Genomic DNA, 25618 nt, shown 5'->3' on the forward strand with positions numbered 1-25618 from the left:
TGCCTGAACATGACTGAGTAGTTAACTTAGTTATGCGGTGAACATAGTAGCGACACCATACTATAAACTGAAAGGGTAAGTCCTTCCCATCTCTATTAGGCAAGGCATTCCGACGAGGAATAGACTTTAACACCTAAGACAGTCATTGTTCTTTTAGTGACCTTAAGAAGTAATTCAGCAGCAGTAAGTACATTGCACTGGTACCCCTAGTTATATATCCGTGCTATCAACAACTAGCCCTCATACACTCAAAAGTTCCACTGCCTCAACCAATTCCCCATCAACTCGCCCGAAATCGGCCCCAAGCCCTGCATCGTCACACTCGACTCCTTCGTCCTCTCCACGCTAAGCGGCACAGAAAGCGCCCCCTCACCCTGGACCAGACTTCTATAGAAGCCCAGCAACTTGAGAGCTGGTTTCGTAGCGAGATCTTCAGGAGAGGGCTTCTCGATACGCTCCAACTCTTTGATCCAGTCTTGCATGTCGACGGGTTGTATGGTGTTGCTATAGGCTTTGTGGATGGAAGGGAGGAGGGCTTCCCATGTTGTGCGGGTGGGGTTAACGAGGTGGAAGACTGCGCAGGTGTTTGAATCCTGGGTTTGGCGGGTGTGAATGAGGTCTTGGATTATGGTTGAGAGGGTGTCCTATGGTATTGTTAGTATTCTGTTCGCAAGTAACTTGAGGGGGCGAAGACATACCACTGGAATCCAATCGAGCGGCGCAGCACCCAATGTATGAGGGATCTTGCCGATGGTCTTGGATGTTTGCACAATAGCTGGCAGCCACTCCCACGGATTCCACATCCCAGCGTCCGTGGTAGGACCGCCAATCTGTCCCAACCGGAGAATAGTTGTCGACACACCCACCTTAGACGCAGCGAGACAAATCCGCTCACAAACGTGCTTCGCCTCTCCGTATCCTTGACGAAGCGCGACATCGCATGATTCGAATGGTACCTCTGGGACAGTATCTCCGCCCGAACGCTTCCATTCACCAATAGCCCCAATGGAGGACATAAAGTAGAAGTGTGCGTGATGCGTGCTCTGTTTACAGAAGTCAACCAGCCGGCGAACAGCCTGAATCTGGTCCTGGAAAGACTCGACGGAGATGTTAAAGTCCATTCGCCAGGCGTTATGAATGGCAGTGTCGACTGTGCAGAGCATCTCGGTGTATTTGGTGGTGTCGGAAAGGCCGAAGTGTTCTTTGTTAAGGGAGACGGTGTGGAATTCTACTTTATCCGCTTGAGATCTTTCGAGGGTTGTTAGGCCCTTTTGTTTGAAGCTCTGGGTCTGGCGTTCTTGGGCGTCAGTGGTGCGGTTTAGACAATAGACCTTGGAAACGCTGTTGTCGTTCAAGAGGTTGTTGAGGATGTATGTGCCCAGGGAGCCCGTAGATCCGGTTAAGATGACGGCATGTTTTTTCTCTGTGCCATTGACGCCGTTGCTCACGCCGTTTGTGCCAACCTCCGGTTGACGCAGATCATCCGTATACCTTTTGACCAGGGTGTCGACGCGCTCAGACCGCGAAGTTGCGCCTTCCTCCGTTTGAACGCCGTGAACGATACCGTAGAGAAGATTGGAAAGCCTGTCAACGCTAGGATTTGCGTAGACCATCTGGGGCGTGAAGGTCTTGAAGCCCGCGACTTGGAGAATCGTGCTCAGCTGCAACGTCTGCAACGAGTCCAGTCCAATACTGTACAAATCCATCTGGTCTGTGAACTCTGCTGGTGAAAGGCTAATAGCCTCCGAGATCATATTACGGATAACTTGGACGATATCGGATAGCTCAGTAGCTCCCGAAATTGCATCAACCCAGGCATCAGCTGATGCGCGCTTGTTGTAAAGAGCCTCAATCTCATCTTGGTAGCTATCCGTTACCAGTCGTCGTTGCGTGCTTCCCTTGGGTGTGGTGCTGAATGGTTTGTCGCGAGACGCTACTCCGATCTTATCCTTCATGACTCGACCATGAGCCACGCTGATACGGTTTGCTTCTTGCACAGTCGGCCAGATCTCCTCAATAAACTGGCTCTCATCTGGGATTTCCTGGTTCCAGTTAGGTTCGGCGATGAGCGCTGTTTGGAACTTGCCCAGACCAACAACGACAGCTCGAGCGACCAAAGGATGTCCCTCGATGATTTTCTCCATGGTGACTGGATTGAACTTTTCGCCGTTGTTCAGAACAATCACGTCGTCCAGGCGACCGTGGAACTTCCAAAGACCTGGCTTCGTCGGATGAGGCGAGTAGAGATCTTTCGTGTGGTATGCTGGAATATCAGGGAATGTGTGGAAGATGGGCTGCAGATCCGGCCTCTCGTGTCTATGCAAGACCATCTCCGCGAGTCCACCCTCGCCAATTGACTCCATCTTGATACCAAACGTCGGACTCCATTCGAAATACGACCAGTTTTCTTTATCCTCTGGAACAAGCGACAATACCCAACCACCCTCCGTCATCCCAAGGAAGCTAACGAGCTTGGTGTGTTCGCTGACCTTACGTCCAGCATCGGGAGAAAGAGGACCGCCCCCAAAGTAGACATGTTTTAGTCCCGACAGAGCATCCATGGATACGGGTGATGCGGTCATATCTTCTAGAATACATGGTGGAAAGAGGGCTGCTGTTGGCTTTGTCGAGTTGAGGGTTGTTGTCAAAAGGTCAGTCGACAGCGGCTTGTCGGGTAAGATCACGCAAGGAATTCCATGGAAGACGGTCATGACCATCAAGGAGAAGCCCATCATGTGGAAGAAGGGAGTCGTGGACAGGATAAGGTCGTTGGGAGTCAATCGATCTGGTACACCTGCTGTTCGTCCTTCGGGGATGGGGACGTATCTACCATGGTCCAGAGCGCCAAAGTAGCCGTATGTGAGGCGAATTGGTTTGGGAAATCCTATTACCATGTTTAGCACGTTTCTAGAAATGCTCGACTAATCACTTACCAGTAGTTCCCGAGCTGTGAGCGATAAAAGCCACATCGTTCTTGACCTCTTCGAATGTCTTCGTGAAGGGGTATAATTCGGTATTGCTTGCAAGAATCTCAGCTAACGATGGAATTTGTGCATTCTTCAAATCAGAACGACATTCCTCGATCTCCTCTGCCTTTTGCTTTCGCTCAGAACTATATGCGAGCTTCGAGCAGTCGGTCATTTCCAGGAGACGGAGTTGTGCCGCCTGAGAGTTTCGAGTAGAGGAAAGCAGGGGCTATATCCAATGTCAACACGCTGAATTCATAATTCCTGTTGTTTACCTTACCTGATAACCAGTCTTATTACAAGCCATAACAATAATCAGATACCGAGAGTCATTCGCCCCAAGATAAGTCAACGTCTCTTGCGGAGAGCTATTGTGACGCCCAAAAGACTTCTCTATCCACCAAGACGTGTAATTCACCGCATGGGCAAGCTGTCTGAAATTCAGGTTCACAAAAGAATCCGAACTGTCGGTTGTCTCCGGCATGATGCAAACCGTTCTCTCTGGATCTTTCTCGGCGATGTCGTCAATGGCATTGACCATAAGCCTTTGGCCGATCTTGTGAGTATTGTTGTTTGCCATTTTGGGTTGTTGAGGAATGAAAATCACGTAGAATAAAAGGCTCAGCTCAAGTAGAACAAGGACCAACCTGTGTCCATTAACTGGGGTCCTGCTGGTAATTATACCATGACTTCTTTTCCAAGTGGGATGATATTGCCGAGAGCTGGTGCCGGTAACAGCCCCAACTGCTCGCAGGAATCGCGCTGACACCAATCAGATTCGCTATCTTAATAGTCTTCAATCTCAGCTGAGAATCCCTGCTGATCAGTACGAGAATCAAAATAATCTCTCCAATGTATGAAGTAAAGCTATTGGATCCTAGCGCACTTCAGTTCAGCACCATGACGAAGTGCGAACTAAGTGGATGACAGGAAACCCTCTCGGAAACGATCCACTTTGTACGTATCAGATCGAAAATACGACAGACATGCTCCGTATATCAGCTTCAATCCCAGCCTCGGTCATCCACTGAGGAAGGAATTTACCGACAGGGCAATACTAAGAGGGGCTACCAGCCCATACACGGATCACAAATGAGTTTGTCCACAACCAGGCAAATCCAAAAACAATAGAGCCACTGGCGTAGTGGTTGCCGGATGTATCTCGATTGAGTCATGTGGCTTGATGACACGACGACACTGGCAAGATCGACATGCACGAGCCCCGATTCAGTGACTTGATCCACAGAATGAGGGGAACAGACCAACGGGCCGAAGTGGCACCCATATCGGATATTCCGAAAAGGTATACACACCTGGAATAGCTGAAGGCATTGATGCATGCGAATGCAGGGATCTCATGCTCAGAGTAACCTTGCAGTTGACGAGCTCCGAAACCTCCATACCTGCATGATCACAATGTGAGCAGAGCTCTTAAAATTTCCACTAATCTTATGGTGAGTAATTGCAGAACTTCAAGAATAGGATGCGTCCATGTATCGTATCCACTTTCATCTCTACCGGTGGGACCCGATGGGATCCGGGGCCGATTAGGGCTACTATCACGTGACCTCATTGTGAAGATTCGCTGGAAGGCATATCTAGTTCTCTTAACTGCATTTGAGCCATTGCAAATCTCGATGCATATTAGCAAACTGGCTGTTTAATTTAGGTTTGTATCACAAGTGTTGGTGATACACTCATAGCAATCCCGAGTGGCAATCCCGATCCCACCGGCGAGGACCCATGTGAATTAATTGCGTTTCCTGCAGGCATGCAAGGGTATGGCGCTAGTAGCTCCGTGATCCAGGTGCTCGGACCAAAGGCAAGATAAGCGAAAGTCTGTCTTCTTGATCGTCATATCGTAGATCCCCAAACACGATTGTGGCTGGAATTGCAGACTCGCAATGAACACGTAGGCGCTTGACTCTTTATCCACCTGGTATCCAGGAAGAAAGAGCTGAATAAAAAAAGTCCTGATATTGGTAATTTGAGTTTACACTATTAATTCTTCAGCTGCAGGTTAGTCAAGCATATATGAAGGAAGCTGCGAGGCCTGCATCATCGCCGCATGCTTTAGAAAAATACTCCCCACGTTTGTTGCAGCAGCTTTCTTCGTGCAAAACTTTGATTCCGCATAACCATCATGTCTACCTCTACTTCTTCCATACCACGATCGAGATCTAATGACTCGAGAAGCACTCCCGTCACCGAACATAGTGATAGTGTAAGTCCTCAACCACCCGGAAGAAAGATCCGGACACCCTAACAGAGTGATACAGGCTCGATTCCAAGATGTCGCAGTCGTCGGCATGGGATGCCGTGTAGCCGGCGGCATCGAAAGCCCCGAACAACTCTGGCAAGCTTTGTTGGGCCAGAAAGTAGCATCTACCGAAATGCCTCCCAAGCGCTGGGCACCATACCACAATCGAGACCCCCGCAACCCAAAAGTCATGAGCCAAGTGCCCAACCGCGGATACTACATCGAGAACATCGAAGAATTCGACTGTCAGTTTTTCGGCATCTCCCCGAAAGAAGCAGAGCAAATGGATCCACAGCAGCGTGTCTCGCTCGAGGTTGCTTGGGAGGCGCTCGAGGACGCTGGAATTTCTGCGAAAACGCTGGGTGGTAGTGATACCGCTGTCTTTTGGGGTGTGAACTCGAATGATTATGGGAGTCTTATTTTGGAGGACCTGGCGAATATCGATGCTTGGATGGGGATTGGGACGGCATACTGTGGGGTTCCAAATCGGATATCGTACCATTTGAACCTGATGGGGCCCAGTGTTGCTGTTGATGCTGCATGTGCTTCTTCACTCGTTGCTGTCCACCATGGCGTTAAAGCCATCGTCGGAGGTGAATCCAAGGTTGCGATCGTTGGTGGCGTGAACGCACTCTGCAGTCCAGGCTTGACAACAGTCCTGGCTAGAGCTGGGGTTATTTCCTCCGAAGGCCAATGCCGATCGTTCGATGATACCGCAAATGGTTATGGTCGTGGTGAAGGTGCAGGTGCCATTGTCCTGAAGAATCTCAGTCAAGCTATTCACGACGGAGATCACATCATGGCAGTTATCAAGGGCAGCGCGGTAGCCCACAACGGCAGGAACAACGGCATCATGGCCCCGAACGCCAAAGCACAGCAACTCGTCGCACAGAAAGCACTCCACGCCGCTGACGTCGATCCCCATACGGTGCGCTACGTCGAAGCGCACGCTACATCTACTGCGCTGGGAGATCCGACAGAAGTTTCCGCAGTTGCAGAGACCTATGGTGTCGGGAGGCCAAGTGACGATCCATGTTATATTGGGTCGATAAAGCCCAACATCGGCCATTTGGAGGCCGGTGCAGGAGTTATGGGTCTCATCAAGTCTGTCCTCGCTATCCAAAAAGGCATCCTACCCCCCCAAGCGAACCTGCAAACGCTCAACTCCCGAATCAACTGGCAAGAAGCCGGCCTTAGGGTCGTGCAGAAACCGACCAATTGGCCAAACCCGGATGAACTGCGTCGCGCAGCCGTGTGCTCTTATGGCTATGGCGGAACAGTATCGCATGCTGTTCTCGAAGAGTTCCCGCAGTACACAAAGCCATCTCCGCTGGACGAAGAGAATGTCCACAGCATGGGCCCACAGCTACTGCTTCTCTCAGCACCCCAGGAGCAACGTCTATCCGCCTCTGCAGAATTGGTGAGCTCATGGATCCGCCAGCAGGGTCCTAGGCTTGATCTTGATGGTCTGTGCCAAACGATGGCCGCACGACGTAGCCATCACGACTTTCGGACATCTGCAGTCGTCGAAGACATCGATGGTGCCCTCGCCGCTTTAGATTCCATACAGAAGCGCTCGACTAGCGACCCATGGACTGCGCAAAGTCGTGCCCTCCCGTCCGATGTGAGGAAAGATGTCGTCTGGGTGTTCTCTGGTCACGGAGCGCAATGGACGGACATGGGGAAGGAATTGATCAACAGCCCTGTTTTCTACGATGCCATCCAGCCACTTGATGTTGTTGTCCACGAGGAGATCGGTTCGTCGCCTATTGAATGGTTGCAGCAGGGTGACTTCGAGTCGTCCGATCGGATACAGATCTTGACCTACATCGTCCAAATCGGAATCAGCGCCGCATTAAACAGCCACGGTATCTTCCCCCAGGCAGTTATTGGTCATTCGGTAGGAGAGATCGCTGCTTCTGTGGTTGCTGGTGCGCTTTCGCCAATTGAGGGAGCGTTGATTGTCACTCGACGGGCAGTTTTGTACAGGCAGGTTATGGGCCATGGAGCAATGGCTTTGGTCAGCCGGGGCTCTGAAGATGTCCGTCAAGACCTCAACGAAAAAGGCGCAACCAATGTGACTGTCGCCATCGACTCATCCCCATCATCCTGTGTTGTCGCTGGTCCCAAAGAGGATGTCGCCATTGTCGTTCAACAGTATCAGGACCAAGGGACCAAGACCTTCACAGTCAAGACTGATATCGCATTTCACAGTCCCGCAGTCCTGGGTCAGCTTAGAGAGCCTCTCTTGACCGCGCTTCGAGATGCCTTGCAACCTACTCAGCCAGCAGTCCAGTTGTATTCGACTTCGCTTTCGGATGCTCGCGGCCAGGACCCTCGGGATACCAGTTACTGGGTGAACAACACGATTAGCCCAGTAAAGCTGACTTCCGCTGTTGCTGCTGCCATTGAGGATGGCCACCGGAGGTTCTTGGAAGTCTCCAGTCACCCCGTTGTGTCCCACTCGATTAGCGAGACTATCATGGACCGTGGCATTGACGACTTCTCGGTCCTTCCCACTCTTCGCAGAAACCAACCAGCAGAGAAGAGCATTCTTCATGCAGTTGGTCGACTATACTGCAGCGGAGCGGATATCAGCAACTCGAAGCAGCATATGGTGAGCAATTGGATTCAAGGGATACCAATGGGTCCCTGGATGCATCGTCCCCTATGGCGCGAAGCGACGACAACCGGAACCGCAGAATTGCATGATGTCGACACGCACACTCTTTTGGGCAAGCGGACTGCTGTGGCCGGCACCGAGATGGTGGTCTTCTCAACGACTCTGGACCAGGACACGAAGCCCTTCCCGCTGAGCCATCCAGTTTCCGGAACTGAAATCATTCCTGCCGCGTGTTTGATCAATACCTTCCTGGGCGCTACTGGAACCCCCGCATTGCAGAACATCAACCTAAAGGTCCCCATTGCCGTTGGTACCCCGCGAAACATTCAGGTGGTAGTGGAGCAAGATCATGAGGTGAAACTCATGTCACGATTGACAGAAGGCGAACAAAGGGACGAGAGCTCTTGGGTCACCCACACGACCGGTCACGGCGTCAACTGTCGACCTGAAACAACCGCAGAAGTGAGATTCGACATATCTGCAGTGAAGACCCGTATCGGCGCACAGCTACGGGATGATTTCAGCATCGACTACCTCGCAAAGGTCGGAGTTGGCGCCATGGGATTCCCATGGACGGTGACTGAGCACCATGGCAACACCAACGAAATGATCGCACGAGTCGACGTCGCCCCAGGGTCGGAAAGCATCAATGACTGGAGCCCTTCATCGTGGGCACCGTTCTTGGACGCCGCGACATCCATTGGATCTACCATCTTCTTCGACATGCCTCGACTGCGCATGCCGGCACAGATTCAACAGGTGGAGGTTTTCACGGAGCGAAATCCGCCCAAGGTTGGTTGGGTTTACGTACAGCAAGACACCAGCACGGAGTATTCCAGCCATGTCTATGTACTAGACGAGTCTGGAATATTGCTGGCCAAATTCACTTCCATGCGGTTCTCCGAAATCGAGGGTACACCCGGTGCAAGCGGAGGAAGCATTTCAGGTCTGGTGCATCGGATGGCATGGCCACCAGCTCTACCCGCAGAAAAGCCTATTCGCGTCGAGAAAGTCATTTTGATTGGCAGTGACGTTGCCATGAGAAACATGTATGCGAATACCTTGCCTGCCCACGTCCGATCACTTCAGCTTTCTGCAGCCGATGATCTCGACAATCAACTTCCTCACAACTTTGTACCTGACCAAGGCACGGTAATCGTTTACATTCCACACGAGGTGCATTCACTTCAGGAAGTGCCTGTCATGACAGAGACCTTCACCTGGCAGCTTCTGAAAGTCACGAAATTTGTCGCTCAGATGTCCCTCCCCGTCAAGATCTTCGTGCTTACCGATGACGCCACGCGAGGGGAGACACCGACTGCACTCGCCCACGCACCGCTACTGGGCCTCAGCAGAATCATTGCCAGCGAGCATCCTGATTGCTTTGGAGGTCTCATTGACTGTGAGCAGCGGGTTATGCCTCTAGCCGCCATGAAGTACATCCAAGAAGCCGACATCATCCGTATCAGCGACGGAATAGCCCGGACAGCCAGACTTCGCGCTCTTTCTCCAGAAGACCGGACCCATCAGCCGTCCAAGTCGCTCCCACGACCTGAAGGTACGTACCTCATTGTGGGTGGTTTAGGTGTGCTTGGACTCGCGGTGGCAGAGTTCCTGGCTGAGCAGGGAGCTCGACGTCTGGTGCTTGCTTCCCGACGTTCGCTGCCGCCGCGGAGAACCTGGAATGATATTCACGACAGTGACCTTCAGTCAACAATCGCAAAGATCCAAGATCTGGAGCAAAGGGGTGTCAGCGTCCACACCGTGTCTGTCGATATCACCAATGCAAGCGCCGCATCCAGTTTGCTAGGAAAATTGGACCGACTGGGTCTCCCTCCGGTTTTGGGTGTCGTCCACGCAGCCGGAGTATTGGAGAACCAACTCATCGTGGAGACCCGTCAGGACGCCCTTAACCGCGTCCTGTCAGCCAAGGTAAGCGGAACGCTGGCTCTGCATGAGGCCTTCCCACCGAACACACTTGATTTCTTCGTCCTCTTCTCTTCATGTGGCCAGCTATTTGGCTTCCCTGGTCAAGGCTCTTATGCCAGCGCAAACGCGTTCCTCGATACACTGGCCACTCATCGCCGGAATCTGGGTGACAACGCGGTTGCTTTCCAGTGGACCGCGTGGCAAGGTATGGGTCTGGGAAGCGATAGCGATTTCGTCGCTGCGGAACTTGAAAGCAAGGGCATCACGGATGTGAGTCGTCATGATGCTTTCCAGGCATGGTTGCATCTTGCACAGTACGACATGGATCACGGCGTGGTGCTGCGTAGCCGCGTCTTTGATGAAGGAGAACCACTTCCGACACCCATTCTAAACGATATCGCCATCCGTCGAGCCACAGCGTCCAGTGAAGGTGATCAGAGTAAGACCGGCAGCAATCCAGCACTGCCGTCTTCCGGACCGGAGCTGAAGTCATATCTCGATGAACAGATTCGGACTTGTGTGGCCAACGTCCTCCATCTCTCCGCGGACGAGATCGACTCCAAGGCGACCTTGTCGGATCTTGGGTTGGACTCTGTGATGAGTGTCAGCTTGCGACGTCAGCTACAACAGGCATTCAAGATCAATGTCCCACCAACTCTGGTTTGGAACTACCCGACGACGTACCATCTGGTTGGGTGGTTTGTTGAAAAGCTGGCCCAGTAGATACCCAACTGCTTTTTGTATATAGAACTCCAGAGACTCCATTGTATTGCGTGATATGAGTCATGTTTGTTATGTTAGTTTGTGATAGCGCCGTTATAAAATTGCAGATACCCTTTGACTCTGGTCCTTAGCAGTAGCGCACATAAGACTGGTGGTTGCTACACCTTCGACTGAGAGCACTGCTCTCGTGTCATTCTCTTAGAGCAATAATGGAAGATCGATGGAATGTAGATGACTCAAGGTGATGAAGAAGAGAGGAAGAAAAGGGAATGTCCCCGGAAGTCTGGGTTGAACTGAGGCGCCGGGGTGCGGATAACTATATATCGACTCAAGAGACTTTGGCATACCTGCCTCCTTAGTATAGTACAGACACGATCATAGCAGCAATTATAGCGTACTTTTCAATGGTATCAATAAAGAGTAGTATAGACACAGGCATATGGCATAAGTTGTTCATAGAATATTCTTAGCAGTCATAGTAAGGTATGAAGTTCGGGCCAATCGCGGGCGCTGATTGGATCAACGAGAAATCGCGACTCTTTCTCCGGGCGCGCCCTTCTTGGACCTTAAACTGAACATCCTCTCAACGGAGTCAAGGCCGGCCCTTGTGCGCGTCGATATAATTTTATACGCTCTTTCTATTCCTCTCCAATAACAAAACTCCTTACGTGTCTGCGTCCTATCCAGAAACCCCCTTTATTCGATACGTACGGCCTGCACTTTGCGATGATCCAACGCAACTGCCCTCCTTCGTCCACGCCGATTTACCAGTGAATTCCAGCCGAATTACCTCGTCTTCGTTATAAAGGAGCGCATCCTCAGCGCTGTTCGTTGCGATGCATATAATAAAGCCAGTTTGGCTGACCCATGGAGGTACATATCTACGGCATTTCGATTTCCCTGGGCGTTAGATTTCAGGCTGAGAATAGCAGTGGAGTGGTGGTGATGGCTATAAAAGGGAGATATGGTAAATATGGATGGCTAACAATTCCGTTCGACAGGCGAGAGGAAGGATTTCGAAGTCTACAGTTGTGATGTTTCGCCCGATGGAAGTCGCCTAGTAACTGCTGCCGGAGGTGAGTTCGTGCTGCGATACCTTTGTTGCTTACTCTTGCTCTGAAGCGAGGGAAAGGAGGATATTATCGTTGCTGACTTCTGGGTTCTACTTCTAGATGGATACGTCCGGATATGGTCTACAGAGGCCATACGCAATACCGCAAATGCAGAAAATGCGAACAAGCCAAAGCAGCTCGCGTCGATGAGCAACCACTCGGGGACGATTCATACCGTTCGATTTTCGCCTAATGGGAAATACCTGGCGTCCGGTGCGGATGACAAGATTGTGTGCATTTATTCGCTGGATTCAAATCCTCCGTCGCATGCATCCACGTTTGGTAGGCTTTTTATAACCTGTGTTCTTACGATTACGCGGAACGCTGGGTCTGAATAGTGGCTGACACTCTCTGTGCTCTAGGGACGAACGAAGCACCACCCGTGGAAAATTGGCGCACCATACGGCGATTAATCGGTCACGATAATGATGTTCAGGATTTAGGATGGTCATACGATTCTTCGATTCTGGTTTCGGTGGGCTTGGATTCCAAGGTGGTGGTGTGGTCGGGGCATACATTCGAGAAACTGAAGACACTATCCATCCACCAAAGTCACGTCAAGGGAATTACCTTCGACCCGGCAAACAAATACTTTGCTACCGCCAGTGATGACCGTACCGTTCGAATATTCCGCTTTACCTCTCCGCAGCCGAATTCCAGTGCCCATGACCAGATGAACAACTTCGTCCACGAACAGACAATTTCCGCCCCTTTCAACAATTCTCCCTTAACGGCCTACTTCCGTCGATGCTCTTGGTCTCCCGATGGTATGCATATTGCGGCCGCAAATGCCGTCAACGGACCTGTCAGCTCCGTCGCGATCATCAACCGTGGCTCGTGGGACGGCGATATCAATCTGATCGGACATGAAGCTCCGGTCGAGGTCTGCGCATTTTCGCCACGACTGTATTCAATGCAGCCCGTAAGTAAACAGGCCCTCGACCAAGGGGGTGCACATAACCTTGTCACAGTAATCGCATGTGCCGGAGGAGACAAATCGTTGAGTATCTGGATCACCAGCAATCCACGACCGATTGTCGTGGCACAAGAAATGGCTGCCAAGTCGATATCAGATCTTGCATGGAGTCCTGATGGGACGTGTTTATATGCGACTGCACTGGATGGTACGATCCTGGCATTAGGATTCGAGGACGGAGAATTGGGCTTTGCGATGGCCATGGAGGAGAACGAGAAGTCGCTTACCAAATTCGGTACCAATCGGAGAGGTGCTGGCATCACAGAGACGACAGATGGGTTGTTACTCGAGGAGAAGAGCAAGGCGGATGAAATAAAAGGCGTTGAAGGTCGGATGGGTGCATTGATGGGTGATGGCCACGCTGCAGCTGAGGGTGAGGTGAATGGAAAACCTGCTGCAGCAGCGCCGTCAAATGGTACGCCTGCTCGTGCTCCGTCGCCCGCGCCAGATGCGCCGAAGACCCAGCAGCCAAACGGGACCGCCGCGACAGGGGCCACTGAACCGGAGAAGCCCGATCCGTACCAAGCCAAGCTGGAAAGACTGAAGTCGCGTCCCACTTACACCAAAGAGGGAAAGAAGCGTATTGCCCCATTACTTGTTTCCGGGGCCGGGGCTGCTGAATCCTCTCTGCCACAGGCTCGATTGATGGCCTCCATTAGCAACAACCAAGGGAAGGCGGATGCACCACAGTCAATTGTTGATCTCTCCAAGCCTTTTGACGGGTTACCCAAGGGTGGACTTGCGGCGCTACTCTTTGGAAACAAGCGGAAATTGGCGCAGTTGGAGGGAGACGAAGACGGACATGTGGAAAAGCGCGTCGCGTTCGCAAGTCAGAACGGTGCTACCCCGATTCTTGCAGCTACACCAGATGGTTTACTTCCCGCACAGCAACAACCGGCTGTCACGGGCCAACAGCCGACTCCAGAGTTCATCAGACCCGCAGTAACGAATCCGTGTATGGCAATTAGCCAGCTTCGACTGGCTGTGCCGAAGATCCGCAGCCATATTCTTCGGGCGATTGATGAGAATGGCAAGCCTACGGAACCCCCAAGCACGACAACTACGCCAGGGGAGTCGAACAAGTCGCGCGTTGACGTGGTGTTTGAGGCCCGGAATCCGTCACCAGCCAGCTTGACTGGTCGGGCCGTGGATCGGGAGCCTGTTCGTCTAACATTGTTCCGAGGGGAGCAGCCACTATGGCAAGACTTCCTACCCCGCAGCGTGCTCCTGGTGACAGGAAACCAGAGCATGTGGGCGGCAGCTTGTGAAGATGGATCAGTCTATCTTTGGACTCCAGCTGGTCGCCGTCTAGTTAGTGCTCTTGTACTGGAGGCACAGCCTGTTATCCTGGAGTGCCACGGACCCTGGATCCTTTGTATCTCGGCCGCGGGCATGTGCTATGTCTGGAACGTTGAGCATCTCTCCTCTCCTCATCCCCCTGTTTCTCTACAACCGGTTCTTGACGCCGCACTTCACTCCTTGGGAACACACCCAACTGCAGCCCCGGCGATTACCAACGCACGAATCAACTCTGAAGGCCGGATTGTGGTTGCGCTGACGAATGGCGAGGGCTACGCATACTCTCCCGCCTTGTACAACTGGCAGCGGGTTTCCGAAGCATGGTGGGCGGTTGGTAGCCAGTACTGGAATACCACCGAAGCTCCCGTCGGGAATCTGCAATTGAAAGAATCGCAACAGGATCCGGAGGCGAGAAAGGCCGTGTCGGCCGGTATCATCCCGTTCCTGGAACGCAACACGACCAACGAAACGCTTCTCCGTGGTCGAGCATATTTCATGCAACGACTTATCAAGGTTCTCCTGTCACGGGAAGGCTACGAGAGTTTCGAGTCGAGCGTTTCGATTGCTCACCTGGAGAACCGTCTGGCAGCGGCCCTTTCACTCGGGGCCAAGGAGGAGTTCCGGTTGTACATGTCGATGTACGCCAAGCGTCTTGGAGCTGAGGGGCTGAAAATGAAGGTGGAAGAGCTGCTTAAGGGGTTATTTGGAGGGTTGTTTGAGGAGGATGATGAGACAGGACCGCAAGCGCGTCTGCAGGCCAATGAGAAGGAGGACCGGAATTGGAAGGAGAGCTCGGATACCCTGTGTGGCTGGCCACGGGAGGTGTTATTGAAGGAGGTTATACTGGCCTTGGGTGGGTTTTTCTTCGTTTTTCTAATTACTGAGCTGTGGCTAATAAGTTTCCAGGTAAACACCGGGATCTCCAACGAGTGACGGTTCCGTACGCGAAGCTACTGGGAGTGGTCGATGAGGAGATGGAATCGGGCGATGTCATGGAGACATAAAGTCGGCCGTCGTTTTATTTATACAAGGTTGGCGTTAGATGCGATATACAGGATGGGTGGTCGGCTTTGCTTCTTTGCTTTCGTTAGTAATGTATTATATCTTGTCTTGCTGTCTTTCCCCATGCGGCTAGGGCTTCCCCCTCACGTGGGCGGTGAGCAGCACACACGAACCGAAGCGCAAAACTCGGGATGGCTTCAATTTTTCCCTGTTCAAGTTCTTCTTTTCCACGCGAAAAACTCGAGGATTCCGTCATAACGACCCAAGAGTCGGTATATTTCCACCGGATTCCCTTATTGCCCACCTGGTAACGTGGGCAGCCGACATCACGGCTCCCTCCGCTTTGGTCCTTCTCCGATCGGCAGCTGGTTCTGCTTGTTCCCCTCTTCTCTCTGCTGGTGCTTTCCTCTCTACTACTACTACCACCACCACCACCCCCTATATTACTCTTTCTTGTCGCTTTTATAGCAGCAAGAAGAAAAAGAAGATGCCCCCCAAGAAGGCTCCCGTGCAAGAAAAGGTCCTGTTGGGTCGACCTGGTAACAACCTGAAGAGTGGTATCGTATGTGAGCACGTCCCCACCTTTTTTTGCCATTTTTTTCCTGCCGCCGAAATTTTCTTCCCAGCTATAAATTCTCGCTTCCCCTGAGAATTTTTCTTCTTCTTTTCACACACATCTTTCACATCGCAATGTGATTTAACACTGTGACAGGTTGGTCTCGCCAACGTCGGCAAGTCCACACTCTTCCAGGCCATCACCAAGTCGTCGCTGGGTAACCCCGCCAACTTCCCTTTTGCCACCATCAACCCTGAAGAAGCTCGTGTCGTCGTCCCTGATGAGCGCTTCGACTGGCTCTGCTCCCACTACAAGCCCAAGTCCGTGGTTCCCGCCAACTTGACTGTGTATGATATCGCCGGTCTGACCCGTGGTGCCTCGACTGGTGCCGGTCTGGGTAACTCTTTCTTGTCGCACATCCGTGCCGTCGATGCCATCTTCCAGGTCGTTCGGTGCTTCGATGATGCCGAGATTATTCACGTCGAGGGTGATGTCGACCCCGTTCGGGATCTGACTATCATCAACGAGGAGCTGCGGATCAAGGATATTGAGTTTGTCGAGAAGGCGCTTGAGAGCTTGAAAAAGCAGACCCGTCGTGGTGGTCAGACTTTGGAGATGAAGAAGCTCAGAGAGGAGGAGGCTACCGTGGCCCGAGTGCTTGAGTGGTTGCAGGAGGGTCACGATATCCGCAAGGGTGACTGGGCCCCGAAAGAGGTATGTTCTTCTCATTATTTCCCTCTTTCTTCTTCCCCTTCTCCGCGCATGACATTACATGATGAATAAGAGCTTTGCTCGATAATCCCAGCTCGTCGATGGCCTCATATATATTATAATCCAACCAGAGGTCACATGAGATGAAGTCCCGTCTGATTAGTGTCATGTGTTTCTTTTTACACATTTGCATCCATTAGTCTTGCTGTGGCAATGCTAACATGGATACAGGTCGAGGTCATCAACCCTCTCTTCCTTCTCACTGCCAAGCCCATCGTTTACCTCGTCAACCTGAGCGAGAAGGACTACATTCGCCAGAAGAACAAGTACCTTCCCAAGGTGTTCGAATGGATCAAGGAGAACTCTCCCGGTCCTTTGATTCCCATCTCCGCTTCCTTTGAGGAGCGTCTGGCTCTCATGGCCGATGACGCCGCCGCTGAGGAGGAGTGCAAGAAGCTTAGCACCAAGTCTGGTCTTCCCAAGGTCATCACCACTATGCGCCAGGCTTTGAACCTGTCCAGTTTCTTCACCACTGGTGCGGATGAAGTCCGCCAGTGGACTATCCGGAAGGGTCTCAAGGCACCAGCCGCCTCCGGTGTCATTCACACTGGTATGTTCCTTTCCTTATCCTCGTTATCGGAATGCAATATACTAACAGCGCGACAGACTTTGAAAAGACTTTCATCCAGGCTGTTGTCTACAACTACACCACTCTGCGCGAGTACGGTGATGAAGGTGCCGTCAAGTCCGCCGGAAAGATCATGACCAAGGGCAAGGATTACCCCGTAGAGGACGGTGATATCTTGCTCATCAAGGCCGGTGCTGCCAAGGGTTAAACCGGTTCATAAAATAAAATGTAGTTGTTATGTTCGGGCTTTTGATATATGATTCCCACTCGGACCTAGGCTATATAATGATAAATGAAGATGTACAAATACCTTTTCACCTGACCTCCTGTGTGTCTATTTTACGTCAGGGCCTGACCTGTACTCATAGTAAAAGAGCTCAAACTGTAGCAGAACAGTGACGTCGTCCACGTGACCAACATAGCCCTTCCCCGCGTCAGCCGCGTCGGACCAAACGCGCAGCCGTATCGCTGCAAACTCCGCAACGACAAGAGTCCAGAATTGAGCAGCTATATCAAGCTCTCTGTGGTCAAAATGTTCAAAAAAGAGTGAGTATACGTTATTCCGGCGCTTGCGAAACCCTCAAACCCGTTCCTATCCCTCAGGGTCCTCGCGTTGAACCCCCTCGTCTTCCAGACGATCGAATCAGACGACCGAACAAGAACCCTCAAAACAAGCAGCAGCTAACAATGCAATAGTATCGCCCCCAGCACAAAATCAAAGGTCAAGTCCTCGGTACAGCGAGGCTTGCGCCAGAACTTCCTCGACTCATACCCCGGTTTCGAGCCGTACATTGACGACATCCTCCCGAAAAAGGCACAGCTTGATTCTATTAAACTGTCTGTCCCCTACCACAAATACCCCAAGACGCAACAAGCTAATACAATAATAAAATGCAGCCCCGAAAAATGCACCCTCTACACAATCGACTCCCAACCCCTCTTCTACCAACCCCAAGACGGCCCCCCAATCCCACACCTAAAACTCCTCCACGCCTACCCCTCCGCCCTCCCGACAATCCAAATCGACCGCGGCGCAATCCGCTTCGTGCTCTCTGGCGCCGCGCTAATGGCGCCTGGCCTTACGAGTCCCGGTGGACGGTTACCGGATGCGGAGCATGCGTTGGAGCAGGGGGTGATTGTTGCGGTTAGGGCGGAGGGGAAGGAGAATGCGTGTCTTGTGGGAGCGCTCAAGGTTGGGACGGAGGAGATGAAGAGTAAGGGGAAGGGGGTTGTTATGGATGATGGACATTATTTGGGGGATGGGTTGTGGAAGATGCCGTTGGATTAATCTCAGCCGGGTGGTGGTGGTGGTTATTTTATTTTATTTCCCCCCGTATGCTATTCTTTGAAAAGTGACATTGAGATTCATAGGCGCCAGGCGCCAGGCTGCAGGTATCAATGAGATAATAACTCCGTATACCAGAAGCCGCACCTCGTTCTCTTTAGGCCAGTCTACGCTCGTTGACCAGACCCCGTTCGTTGACTAGAATACACTTATTGATCAGACTACGCTCGTTGATATATCATCTTTTTGATCATTATTGTCCCATCCTCTCCACTCGAATGCCCACATACCTAATCCGCATAGCCGTCGCAATGGTATGAGCACTCCTTGCTCTAAGCAAAAGTTCTTCAAGATGCTAAAAGCGCCATGCCTTACAGACTAGTACTCACCTCATCGCATATCGCCAAATCCCTGCCTGCGTGAATTTACCGAACACCACTGTCGACCTTTGGCCTGCACTGCAAAGCTTCGAGTCGGCGGAGACCATTGCCAACGAGCCCCTCGTGGGGAATAAAGCGGGTATTGACCTTTTTCGTGCAAAGGAGGAAAATGAGCGAATGATCCTCGAGCTCAGAGACGAAGTCAACCATCTAAAACAAGCACTCACAACATCCAATGCCACCGACGGCCACCAGCTCGCAAGCCAGAAGGCGTTCACTGCGGAAGTCTTACAGGATCTGGCCGAACAGAGTCGTACTAGTTTGGATTACGAGCGCAGGTTTCACGCATACGATGACAAAGTCAGCCAACTTCTCGAGAACAACCAATTTTTACAGTTTGTCAGTACGCGGCCTACAGACCCGCGCTCGTTTCCCCTTCACATATCGCCGCGATCGGTGGGGCAATAAGTCAGCAGAAACTCAAAGGAAGATCGAAGTGGGGAACATACTCACGCACCAGGGCGATCCAGTGATGGACGCCATGTCGGTGCTTGGTGGTGTCGGTTTTGACGCGGAGGCATACGACTCACTTTACGCCGTACCACCCCACAAGGCCATCGAGCTTCATGCCCGGGGCTATCACCACGTACTAGCGACCATCAAACATTTTTGCTCCCTGGAAGCCAACGGCCATGCGCCGCAACCCCTGCGAGAAGATTTCTACGGTTGGACAAAGAAGGTGACCAACCTCTCTTCCCCTCCATTCCCTACACTGGAGCTCAATGCTGCGATCACGCGGGCTGAGAAGGGCTCCGGAAGAAGGTGGTCCATTGCATAGGGATGACACATGTCTCCCTCACTCCTTCGACCGGTCACAAGATTTGAATATCCATGTCGTGTCGGGGGCACCGTTATGTTCTACGTTGGCTACTTGGCGCTTGGTCTTTTTTTGGTTGTTTGGGCTCTTGGTTGTTTTGGTTATTTGGGTTTTTGGTCGTTCGGTTGCTTCGATAACGGACCTAAGGGAATGCTGCGCTGCAGCAACTGTGTCGACGCCAAATATTGGCAGGCGCCGGCTGGAAAAGGAGTCGCGGAGGAGACGGGCTTAGGTGAATGTCTTTTTCGCTGGGCTGCGGTGGTGAGGACTCGGGTTCATCTTTCGTTACGGGTTGTGGGCGTTCAAGTCGAGTCTCGGTTGTTGAGCCTCAGAGGCACCGGATTTGCCGTTTCGTTTGTTTCTTATACTTTCATGGACTTCAGCGGGTCACCAATTAGGCATTGTTTGGTTTCAGGTATTAGCGTGTTCGTTCGTACGATTACTGGCGTCATGAGCATGATTTTTACTTCTACTACGGTAAATATGTTAGTACTAGCTAGTTAGATAGAACTTCCCTTTACCAGGGTGGAAGGGTAAATGGCATTGAAGTGTTTGAAAGGCTACTTTTGCTTCACCAGATATGACTTGCGATCAATAGGTGAGGTAGGTGTTTCATAATCCATCACGTTTGACTTTAGCTGCCTAACAGCTTTTCAAGCTATTTGCATCAGTCTATCGTTTTCTATCACCTATTCCACAGTATACCCCGTACGACGTTCCTTGACGAATCTTATCTTGTCTGAAAGGGAACACCAGAAGAAGCCTGACCATCACGTCTACCCACATCATTTCCGCCATAAGTCCCAGGCACACGCCGAGCACACAATGCGAGCATCACCCGGGGAATAACGCAGGCATCGAGGCATTCCCCAGAAGCGAAGAAACTAAAAGTGCGTTACAAGAGATGCAGAATGGCCTCGTCGAATTGAAGACAAAAATGAGTGGGAAGAGAGAGAGACCATGAATCAACATTTCGCAGACCAAGAACGTATCAACTTCGAGGTGCTACAAGAGTTGGGCGATCTAAAGCGCAAGAACTCAGAATTGAAACAACGATTCAATGAATTCGATCGAAAGTTGGAACGGGTCACTCAGGCGAATCCGTTTATGCGAGTGCTATCGCAGATGTCAAACAAACACACCTTGTTACTGTCACTTCATTTGGAAATTGACTTATCCACATCAACCCCTGATGTCGTGTTGCTGCTTACAATTGCAATAATAGGCCCCTTCACGCGTGGTCCGCCAGCTGATCAGCGACTTTTGAGTCTTGGTTGTTGCTTCCGGCCATGCCACCCTATTTGGGCTTTCTCTTGAGGACTTCTGGATCCTTAGCTGCTTTGCTATGATCTCTTGTCTCAAAATCCTATAATTGATTCTTCAGCCAGGCTCTCAAGATTCTACATGGCACCGGAGTCCAAGAATCCGCTCAATGTGGTATGCTTTCAATGGGTCCCAGAGCCCAATATATAGCAGCAAATTGTCGAAGCCATCACAAAGAAGCTTGTTTCGTTGAAGCCTATGGAAGTCCTTTCACTGATCATTAGATTTGAATCTTGCCCACCATTTCTGTTCCTGAGCAACATTCTGTGAAAACTGATAACTTCACAAAACTCTATATATTTCACCATCTTTAAAGCTTTGTGCGTTGGAGCCTTGGAGGATTACTCATGAAGTTGGGCCAGTGCATCAGGAGGTATATCTGGAACATCATTAGGGTTGCCTCTCCATTTGAAATATATACTTACTGGATGAGTATAGCTCAACCAGCCACTCGTATTCTCTGAAGGACTCTCCAGCTTTGGGTCGGTGTTTTCCATATGCACAAACCAGGCGGATGTCATCTATAAATGCTAGTCTGGGTGGGTTGACTTGATCGAATAGATTCTCTTTCCTGATTCCTGAATGTGCAAGGCCTCTCTGTAGAGTATGCTCACTTATAGTAGCAGCCACTCTGTGCTCGGGCTCAAAGTTGGCACACCCTTCGAGTTCGAACAAATTCTGGAGTCTCTCCACATTTCTATGGTCAAGAGGCCTTGATCCAAGGATAGCATCACTCTCAAATGCAAGGTGGTGTATTTCAATGATAGCATGTCCACAATAAAATTGTAGTCTTTCTTGTGCTAATAGATTGGCCCTTTGGCCAAGTGGGTTGCTAGCAAATTCCATGCTTGCTCAGTGAGTTTTATTCCGTGAATAGTCAGTCTTATATGTCCATTGAGATGTGCGAACCCTTTTGGTGATTCCGCCCAGAACCCATTCCTACTGGCTGGTCCGTGCCTACCCCTCAGTCCGTGCCTACTCTAGTCCGTTCCTAGACATGGACTAGTTTCTCCATCTCTTCCTGTGAGCGATCCCCAACTGCTACTACATAAGTGTATCCATATATATGAGATACTGGGTACTCAGGGAGATCCTGTATATACTCAATATGAAGCGAAGTAAGGGAGTTGTTGCTTTTGGCCTGGGTAAGGGGGACAGGTAGTATTGTCGGAGTCTATAAGTATTTAGGAACTGCTTGCCAACCATTTCTCAAGTACTTGGAAAATCATCTTACCTCCTCCTGCTGCGTAGCTTCACTCTCCTCACCTGCTTCTATAACTATTGGAGTAGAAGCAGTTGCTAAGCAGTTATCTTGCTGACTTGGTTCCTCTACTGAAGTAGCTGAACTTGAGATAAGGAACTCATTAGGATCGGCAAGCTCGGTTGAGTCCATAGCAGCAACCAGTTAATAAGCAGTTGGCAAGTAGTTGGTGTCCTCCTGCATCACGCGGAGAGGAGAATAGAATGTTAAGTTTGGATTCAATACAATACCTAACGAGATATCTCGCTTGGGCGGTTCCTGCTTAATAAGTGGCCTTGGCATCACGTGTTTGGGGTGTACCTCGCTTGGGTTGTTCGCGCACCTCGGGTGAGCTATGTCCACGGCTCATGCGACCTGTGTACACCAAGTATGGTTAGTTTCAACGCCGCGTATGGATTATGTCATGTTCATGGTTGGCTCCACCGCACAGTTCAATGTAGAATTCTGAGACATCGTACTACAAACATCATTTTCTCTCCCTCTTTCACTACCATGTCCAAGGAAACTAGCGAGGATCAGACTCGCAATAATGCTGCCTCCTCTGCGTTAGATAATCGCATAAACCCTACTGCTTCCATTGAGTATTGGAACAGTGTTCCCGCCACAGCAAACGGTATGCTAGCGGCCTTGGGGGATTATCCATGGTACTCAAGAATTGACTTACGAGGATCTAAGTTATTCTTAGCCAAGGCTAGACGACTTGTGCCCACGTGCTCGACCGAAGGGAAGCTATTAACTGGAGTCGACTGCGGTGCAGGAGTCGGCCGTGTGACAGAAGGCTTTCTGAGCCAAGTTTGTGAAACTGTTGATGCGGTCGAGCCCGTGGAAAAGTTCACCCGGGCGCTTCATGAGAGCACCTTGAAGAAGTCTGGAGTGGTCAATGCAATCTATACAGTCGGTCTAGAAGACTGGCATCCAGAGAAGAAGTATGACTTGATCTGGACCCAGTTCTGTGTGGGGCATTTAAAGGATTGGCAATTGATTGAGTATGTGAGACGATGCCGTGGTGCCCTAACTGCGACTGGAATCTTGGTAGTCAAAGAGAATCTCTCAACAGACCCGAATGGCGACGACATGTATGATGAATTGGATAGCAGTGTGACCAGGACAGATGCGAAGTTCAGGAACATTTTCAGGGATGCTGAGATGAATGTGATCGTGTCAGAGTTACAGTTGGGTTTTCCCAAAACTACTAAGAAGCTTTTACCGGTCAAATTCTATGCTTTGCGACCTAAAGTTGATTGAACCTTTTGGGGACAACCGTGCCGGGTATTTTGCGCTGTTGGGAATATCGCGCATACGCTTATGTACATAATCTGGCGGCCGTTAACTAAGCGCAAAGGCAAAGGTCGTTGTGAAAAAAGTTCAAAGAGACAAAAGGAGCACACAGCGTATAACGCATGTATGCGGTGGTCATTGTCAAAGGATGCTGGCTGCATAGCTGTAGTCCCCGGTCATATCATCACAGTTGTATCCATTCATGCATATGCTCAGGCAGCTATAAGTTGTACATCATATATGGAAGTCAACAACTTGAAGTTCGAACAGAAAGTAGAAACGGTGTTACAGCATTGAACAAGCATATTTTATTGGGATGAATAATCGTCTTCATGCATGAAAAAAGAAACATTTTATGCAAATTTGGGTTTGGGTCGGAATCTTCGACCCAAAGTTGGGTTTTGGCAATGTCTACTCTTTATCTCATCCCTTAACTTTTCTTTGCACCCCTTTATTCTTTCTTGTCTGCGTTCTTGCTTTTCCGTTCAAAAACCAATACGCCTGGTTTGCTGGTTGACAGCTACGTAAAACCAAGCAGAGGTCCATATGGAGAGGACCAGCTGAAGGTAGAGCTATATTGCCTATCGAACGTATGTACGTGTACGTAGCTGATTGAGTGCTTAGTCTACAATATGTGTGCGCACGTCGACTATAAGAATCTCCTGACCTCGCTGCTCAGGTCAACCATTAGTGTGTGTGTGTTTCTATTTAACATCAAGGGTCGGGTATTTCCACGATTCCTTGGAGGCGGAAGCGGGTAATCCTGGTCCCAGTGCGGGACATACGACGGGAAGATCGGAACTGCCTGTCCTCTAGCTAAACTACCATCTATCGTCTAAATACAGGTAGCCCCCCGCGCGGGGGGCCGGAATAGTTGACTCCCGATTTTCCTCTTGACCTCGCTTCCACCGTCTTGGCATCATGTGAGCGTATTCCCACGACTACGGGCTTTCCTCCACGCCAGGCCGCGGCTGAATCCTTCGGAGGCTGGAATTAACCCAGCAACACTGCAGCCTCACACATCTTATCAATCACTTAATTTCAAGATGATTCTGCAGAAAGGCTGTTGCTTACTACACAAAATAAAGAGGCATTCCAAACACAAAAGGAGCCCCCTTTCATCTCCTATCGCCAATTTACCCCTGGAACTGGTGCAAGTGATTGCCACTTTTTTAGACGCTCCAGAATTTTGCTCCCTGCGACTGACCTGCAAAAGGGTCTATGAGAGTACACTAAGTTGCTTTGGGCACTCTTATCTTCGAACGGTGAAGACAGATCTTTCTTTGAATAATTTGCAGACGCTGGAAAGCGTGTCCCAGAATTCAAATCTAGCACCACTGGTCCATAAATTGGTAATACAAGCACCAGACGAGGGTCTTGACCTTCTTGGGCATGGGATTTCGTGGAGTCGACACCCTTCAGGTCATATTTCTATGCCACAACAAGGAATCCAACAGTGGCAAGATGTACTCCAGCGCCTAGTCCACTGTAGGTCTTTCCAGTTGATTCGCAATAATGCATATGAGACTGATGAGCAGGGTAGCCTCCTGACTCCCAGTGATGCCATCACAATGATTTTCTGCATCATCATTAACACAGGAATACCTGTGGTGACATTTTCCCTGGATTTTAGGCAAGGGGCAGGAGCAAACTACCTTGTCACTGAACGCATCAATGCAAACCTGCAGAAATCGGAATTTATCACTGCATGGTTCAATCTTCAGGAGCTCAGTCTCAACTTTGCAATGGAACGAACATTGATTGTTGACTGGGCTTTCCAGCTCATCCAACACACAAAAAATCTACAAAAGCTTCAAATCGATTTTGATCTTGGCGACGAAACAGCTTCCTTTATCAACTGCCTGTCATATACAGGTTGCCTGTCTCATCTAAAAGAACTAACGCTTGAATCTGTATCATCAGTATCTGGCAAATGCATCAGGCGTTTCCTCTACTATCATCAAAACCTCCGCAAACTTTCCCTTCATGCTATATTCCTAGATGCAGGAGAATGTCTACCCATTCTCAGATTCCTACAGCATGAATTTTCTACTCTTGAAGAAATTGACATTTTCAACCTAAGAGACGGACACAAACTTGTTCATTTTCCAGCAGTATCAGAAAATCCTGTTATTGACGAGGCACAAGGCACCAAATTCACCTTTGTTTCCACAAAAAAACGTGGGGAGATGAGGAACATCGGTATTAGCTACTCGGGTCCGAAAATGTATATTGCACTCCAGAAACTCGTGGACTGGGCACAATTCTTGGGTTATTCTCACTGAAATTGATATTCTCTTAGTTAACTGTTAACGACATTATAGTGAATTGAACGTGCCAGAAATAAGTAGCCTACTGAGGAAATAGATGCCTTCAGTTTAATGTTTAACGTAAAATTAGATACATAACAATTCCTCTCTCCCCCCCCC

The 25618-nt window shown here is 50.4% G+C and overlaps 9 protein-coding genes across 9 annotated transcripts; 6 read left to right on the top strand and 3 right to left on the bottom strand.

The window, feature by feature from the left end:
* Positions 1-140: 140 nt before the first annotated feature.
* Positions 141-3546, bottom strand: ASPGLDRAFT_172830 (uncharacterized protein; the record flags this gene model as incomplete). Its single annotated transcript, XM_022542777.1, has 4 exons — positions 141-644; positions 699-2884; positions 2934-3195; positions 3247-3546. The coding sequence occupies 4 exons, from the start codon at positions 3544-3546 to the stop codon at positions 249-251; spliced, it is 3144 nt and encodes a 1047-aa protein (XP_022400116.1). The 3' UTR covers positions 141-248.
* Positions 3547-4938: 1392 nt separating this feature from the next.
* Positions 4939-10501, top strand: ASPGLDRAFT_172834 (type I polyketide synthase; the record flags this gene model as incomplete). Its single annotated transcript, XM_022542778.1, has 1 exon — positions 4939-10501. Exon 1 carries the CDS (start codon positions 5276-5278, stop codon positions 10499-10501), a length of 5226 nt encoding a protein of 1741 aa, XP_022400117.1. The 5' UTR covers positions 4939-5275.
* An 836-nt stretch (positions 10502-11337) lies between these two features.
* On the top strand, positions 11338-14892 carry hir1 (putative histone transcription regulator Hir1; the record flags this gene model as incomplete). The annotated part of the gene is made up of 5 exons (XM_022540737.1): positions 11338-11374; positions 11503-11577; positions 11674-11895; positions 11976-14741; positions 14795-14892. The coding sequence occupies 5 exons, from the start codon at positions 11338-11340 to the stop codon at positions 14890-14892; spliced, it is 3198 nt and encodes a 1065-aa protein (XP_022400118.1).
* A 485-nt stretch (positions 14893-15377) lies between these two features.
* ASPGLDRAFT_67084 (uncharacterized protein) lies at positions 15378-18073 on the top strand (the record flags this gene model as incomplete). The annotated part of the gene is made up of 7 exons (XM_022549089.1): positions 15378-15452; positions 15603-16160; positions 16389-16767; positions 16824-16988; position 17331; positions 17482-17622; positions 17683-18073. 7 exons carry the CDS (start codon positions 15378-15380, stop codon positions 18071-18073), a joined length of 1710 nt encoding a protein of 569 aa, XP_022400119.1.
* A 275-nt stretch (positions 18074-18348) lies between these two features.
* ASPGLDRAFT_36188 (uncharacterized protein) lies at positions 18349-19288 on the top strand (the record flags this gene model as incomplete). Its single annotated transcript, XM_022544659.1, has 3 exons — positions 18349-18384; positions 18448-18906; positions 18971-19288. The coding sequence occupies 3 exons, from the start codon at positions 18349-18351 to the stop codon at positions 19286-19288; spliced, it is 813 nt and encodes a 270-aa protein (XP_022400120.1).
* A 1703-nt stretch (positions 19289-20991) lies between these two features.
* On the bottom strand, positions 20992-21496 carry ASPGLDRAFT_1492919 (uncharacterized protein; the record flags this gene model as incomplete). Its single annotated transcript, XM_022542017.1, has 2 exons — positions 20992-21029; positions 21076-21496. The coding sequence occupies 2 exons, from the start codon at positions 21494-21496 to the stop codon at positions 20992-20994; spliced, it is 459 nt and encodes a 152-aa protein (XP_022400121.1).
* On the bottom strand, positions 21421-22144 carry ASPGLDRAFT_399040 (uncharacterized protein). The gene is made up of 2 exons (XM_022545143.1): positions 21885-22144; positions 21421-21824 (listed from the first exon to the last, which is right to left on the bottom strand). Exons 1-2 carry the CDS (start codon positions 22041-22043, stop codon positions 21642-21644), a joined length of 342 nt encoding a protein of 113 aa, XP_022400122.1. The 5' UTR covers positions 22044-22144; the 3' UTR covers positions 21421-21641.
* A 266-nt stretch (positions 22145-22410) lies between these two features.
* On the top strand, positions 22411-23341 carry ASPGLDRAFT_399107 (uncharacterized protein). Its single transcript, XM_022545146.1, has 2 exons — positions 22411-22434; positions 22481-23341. The coding sequence occupies exon 2, from the start codon at positions 22527-22529 to the stop codon at positions 23154-23156; it is 630 nt and encodes a 209-aa protein (XP_022400123.1). The 5' UTR covers positions 22411-22434; positions 22481-22526; the 3' UTR covers positions 23157-23341.
* Positions 23342-23789: 448 nt separating this feature from the next.
* On the top strand, positions 23790-25549 carry ASPGLDRAFT_399037 (F-box protein). Its single transcript, XM_022545142.1, has one exon. It carries the CDS (start codon positions 24236-24238, stop codon positions 25472-25474), a length of 1239 nt encoding a protein of 412 aa, XP_022400124.1. The 5' UTR covers positions 23790-24235; the 3' UTR covers positions 25475-25549.
* The last annotated feature ends 69 nt before the right edge of the window (positions 25550-25618 follow it).

The sequence above is a fragment of the Aspergillus glaucus genome, assembly GCF_001890805.1.
Source record: "Aspergillus glaucus CBS 516.65 unplaced genomic scaffold ASPGLscaffold_12, whole genome shotgun sequence".
In the NCBI taxonomy this organism is placed as follows: domain Eukaryota; kingdom Fungi; phylum Ascomycota; class Eurotiomycetes; order Eurotiales; family Aspergillaceae; genus Aspergillus; species Aspergillus glaucus.

What these genes read in the sequence shown, in the direction of transcription:
- ASPGLDRAFT_399037 (XM_022545142.1), top strand. Translation starts at nt 24,236, where the DNA reads ATGATTCTGCAGAAAGGCTGTTGCTTACTACACAAAATAAAGAGGCAT.
- ASPGLDRAFT_399040 (XM_022545143.1), bottom strand. Translation starts at nt 22,043, where the DNA reads ATGGACTCAACCGAGCTTGCCGATCCTAATGAGTTCCTTATCTCAAGT. An exon ending in AAGCTACGCAGCAGGAGGAG is followed by an intron (nt 21,825 to 21,884) that starts GTAAGATGATTT and finishes AAATACTTATAG; the next exon opens with ACTCCGACAATACTACCTGT.
- ASPGLDRAFT_399107 (XM_022545146.1), top strand. Translation starts at nt 22,527, where the DNA reads ATGCTAGCGGCCTTGGGGGATTATCCATGGTACTCAAGAATTGACTTA.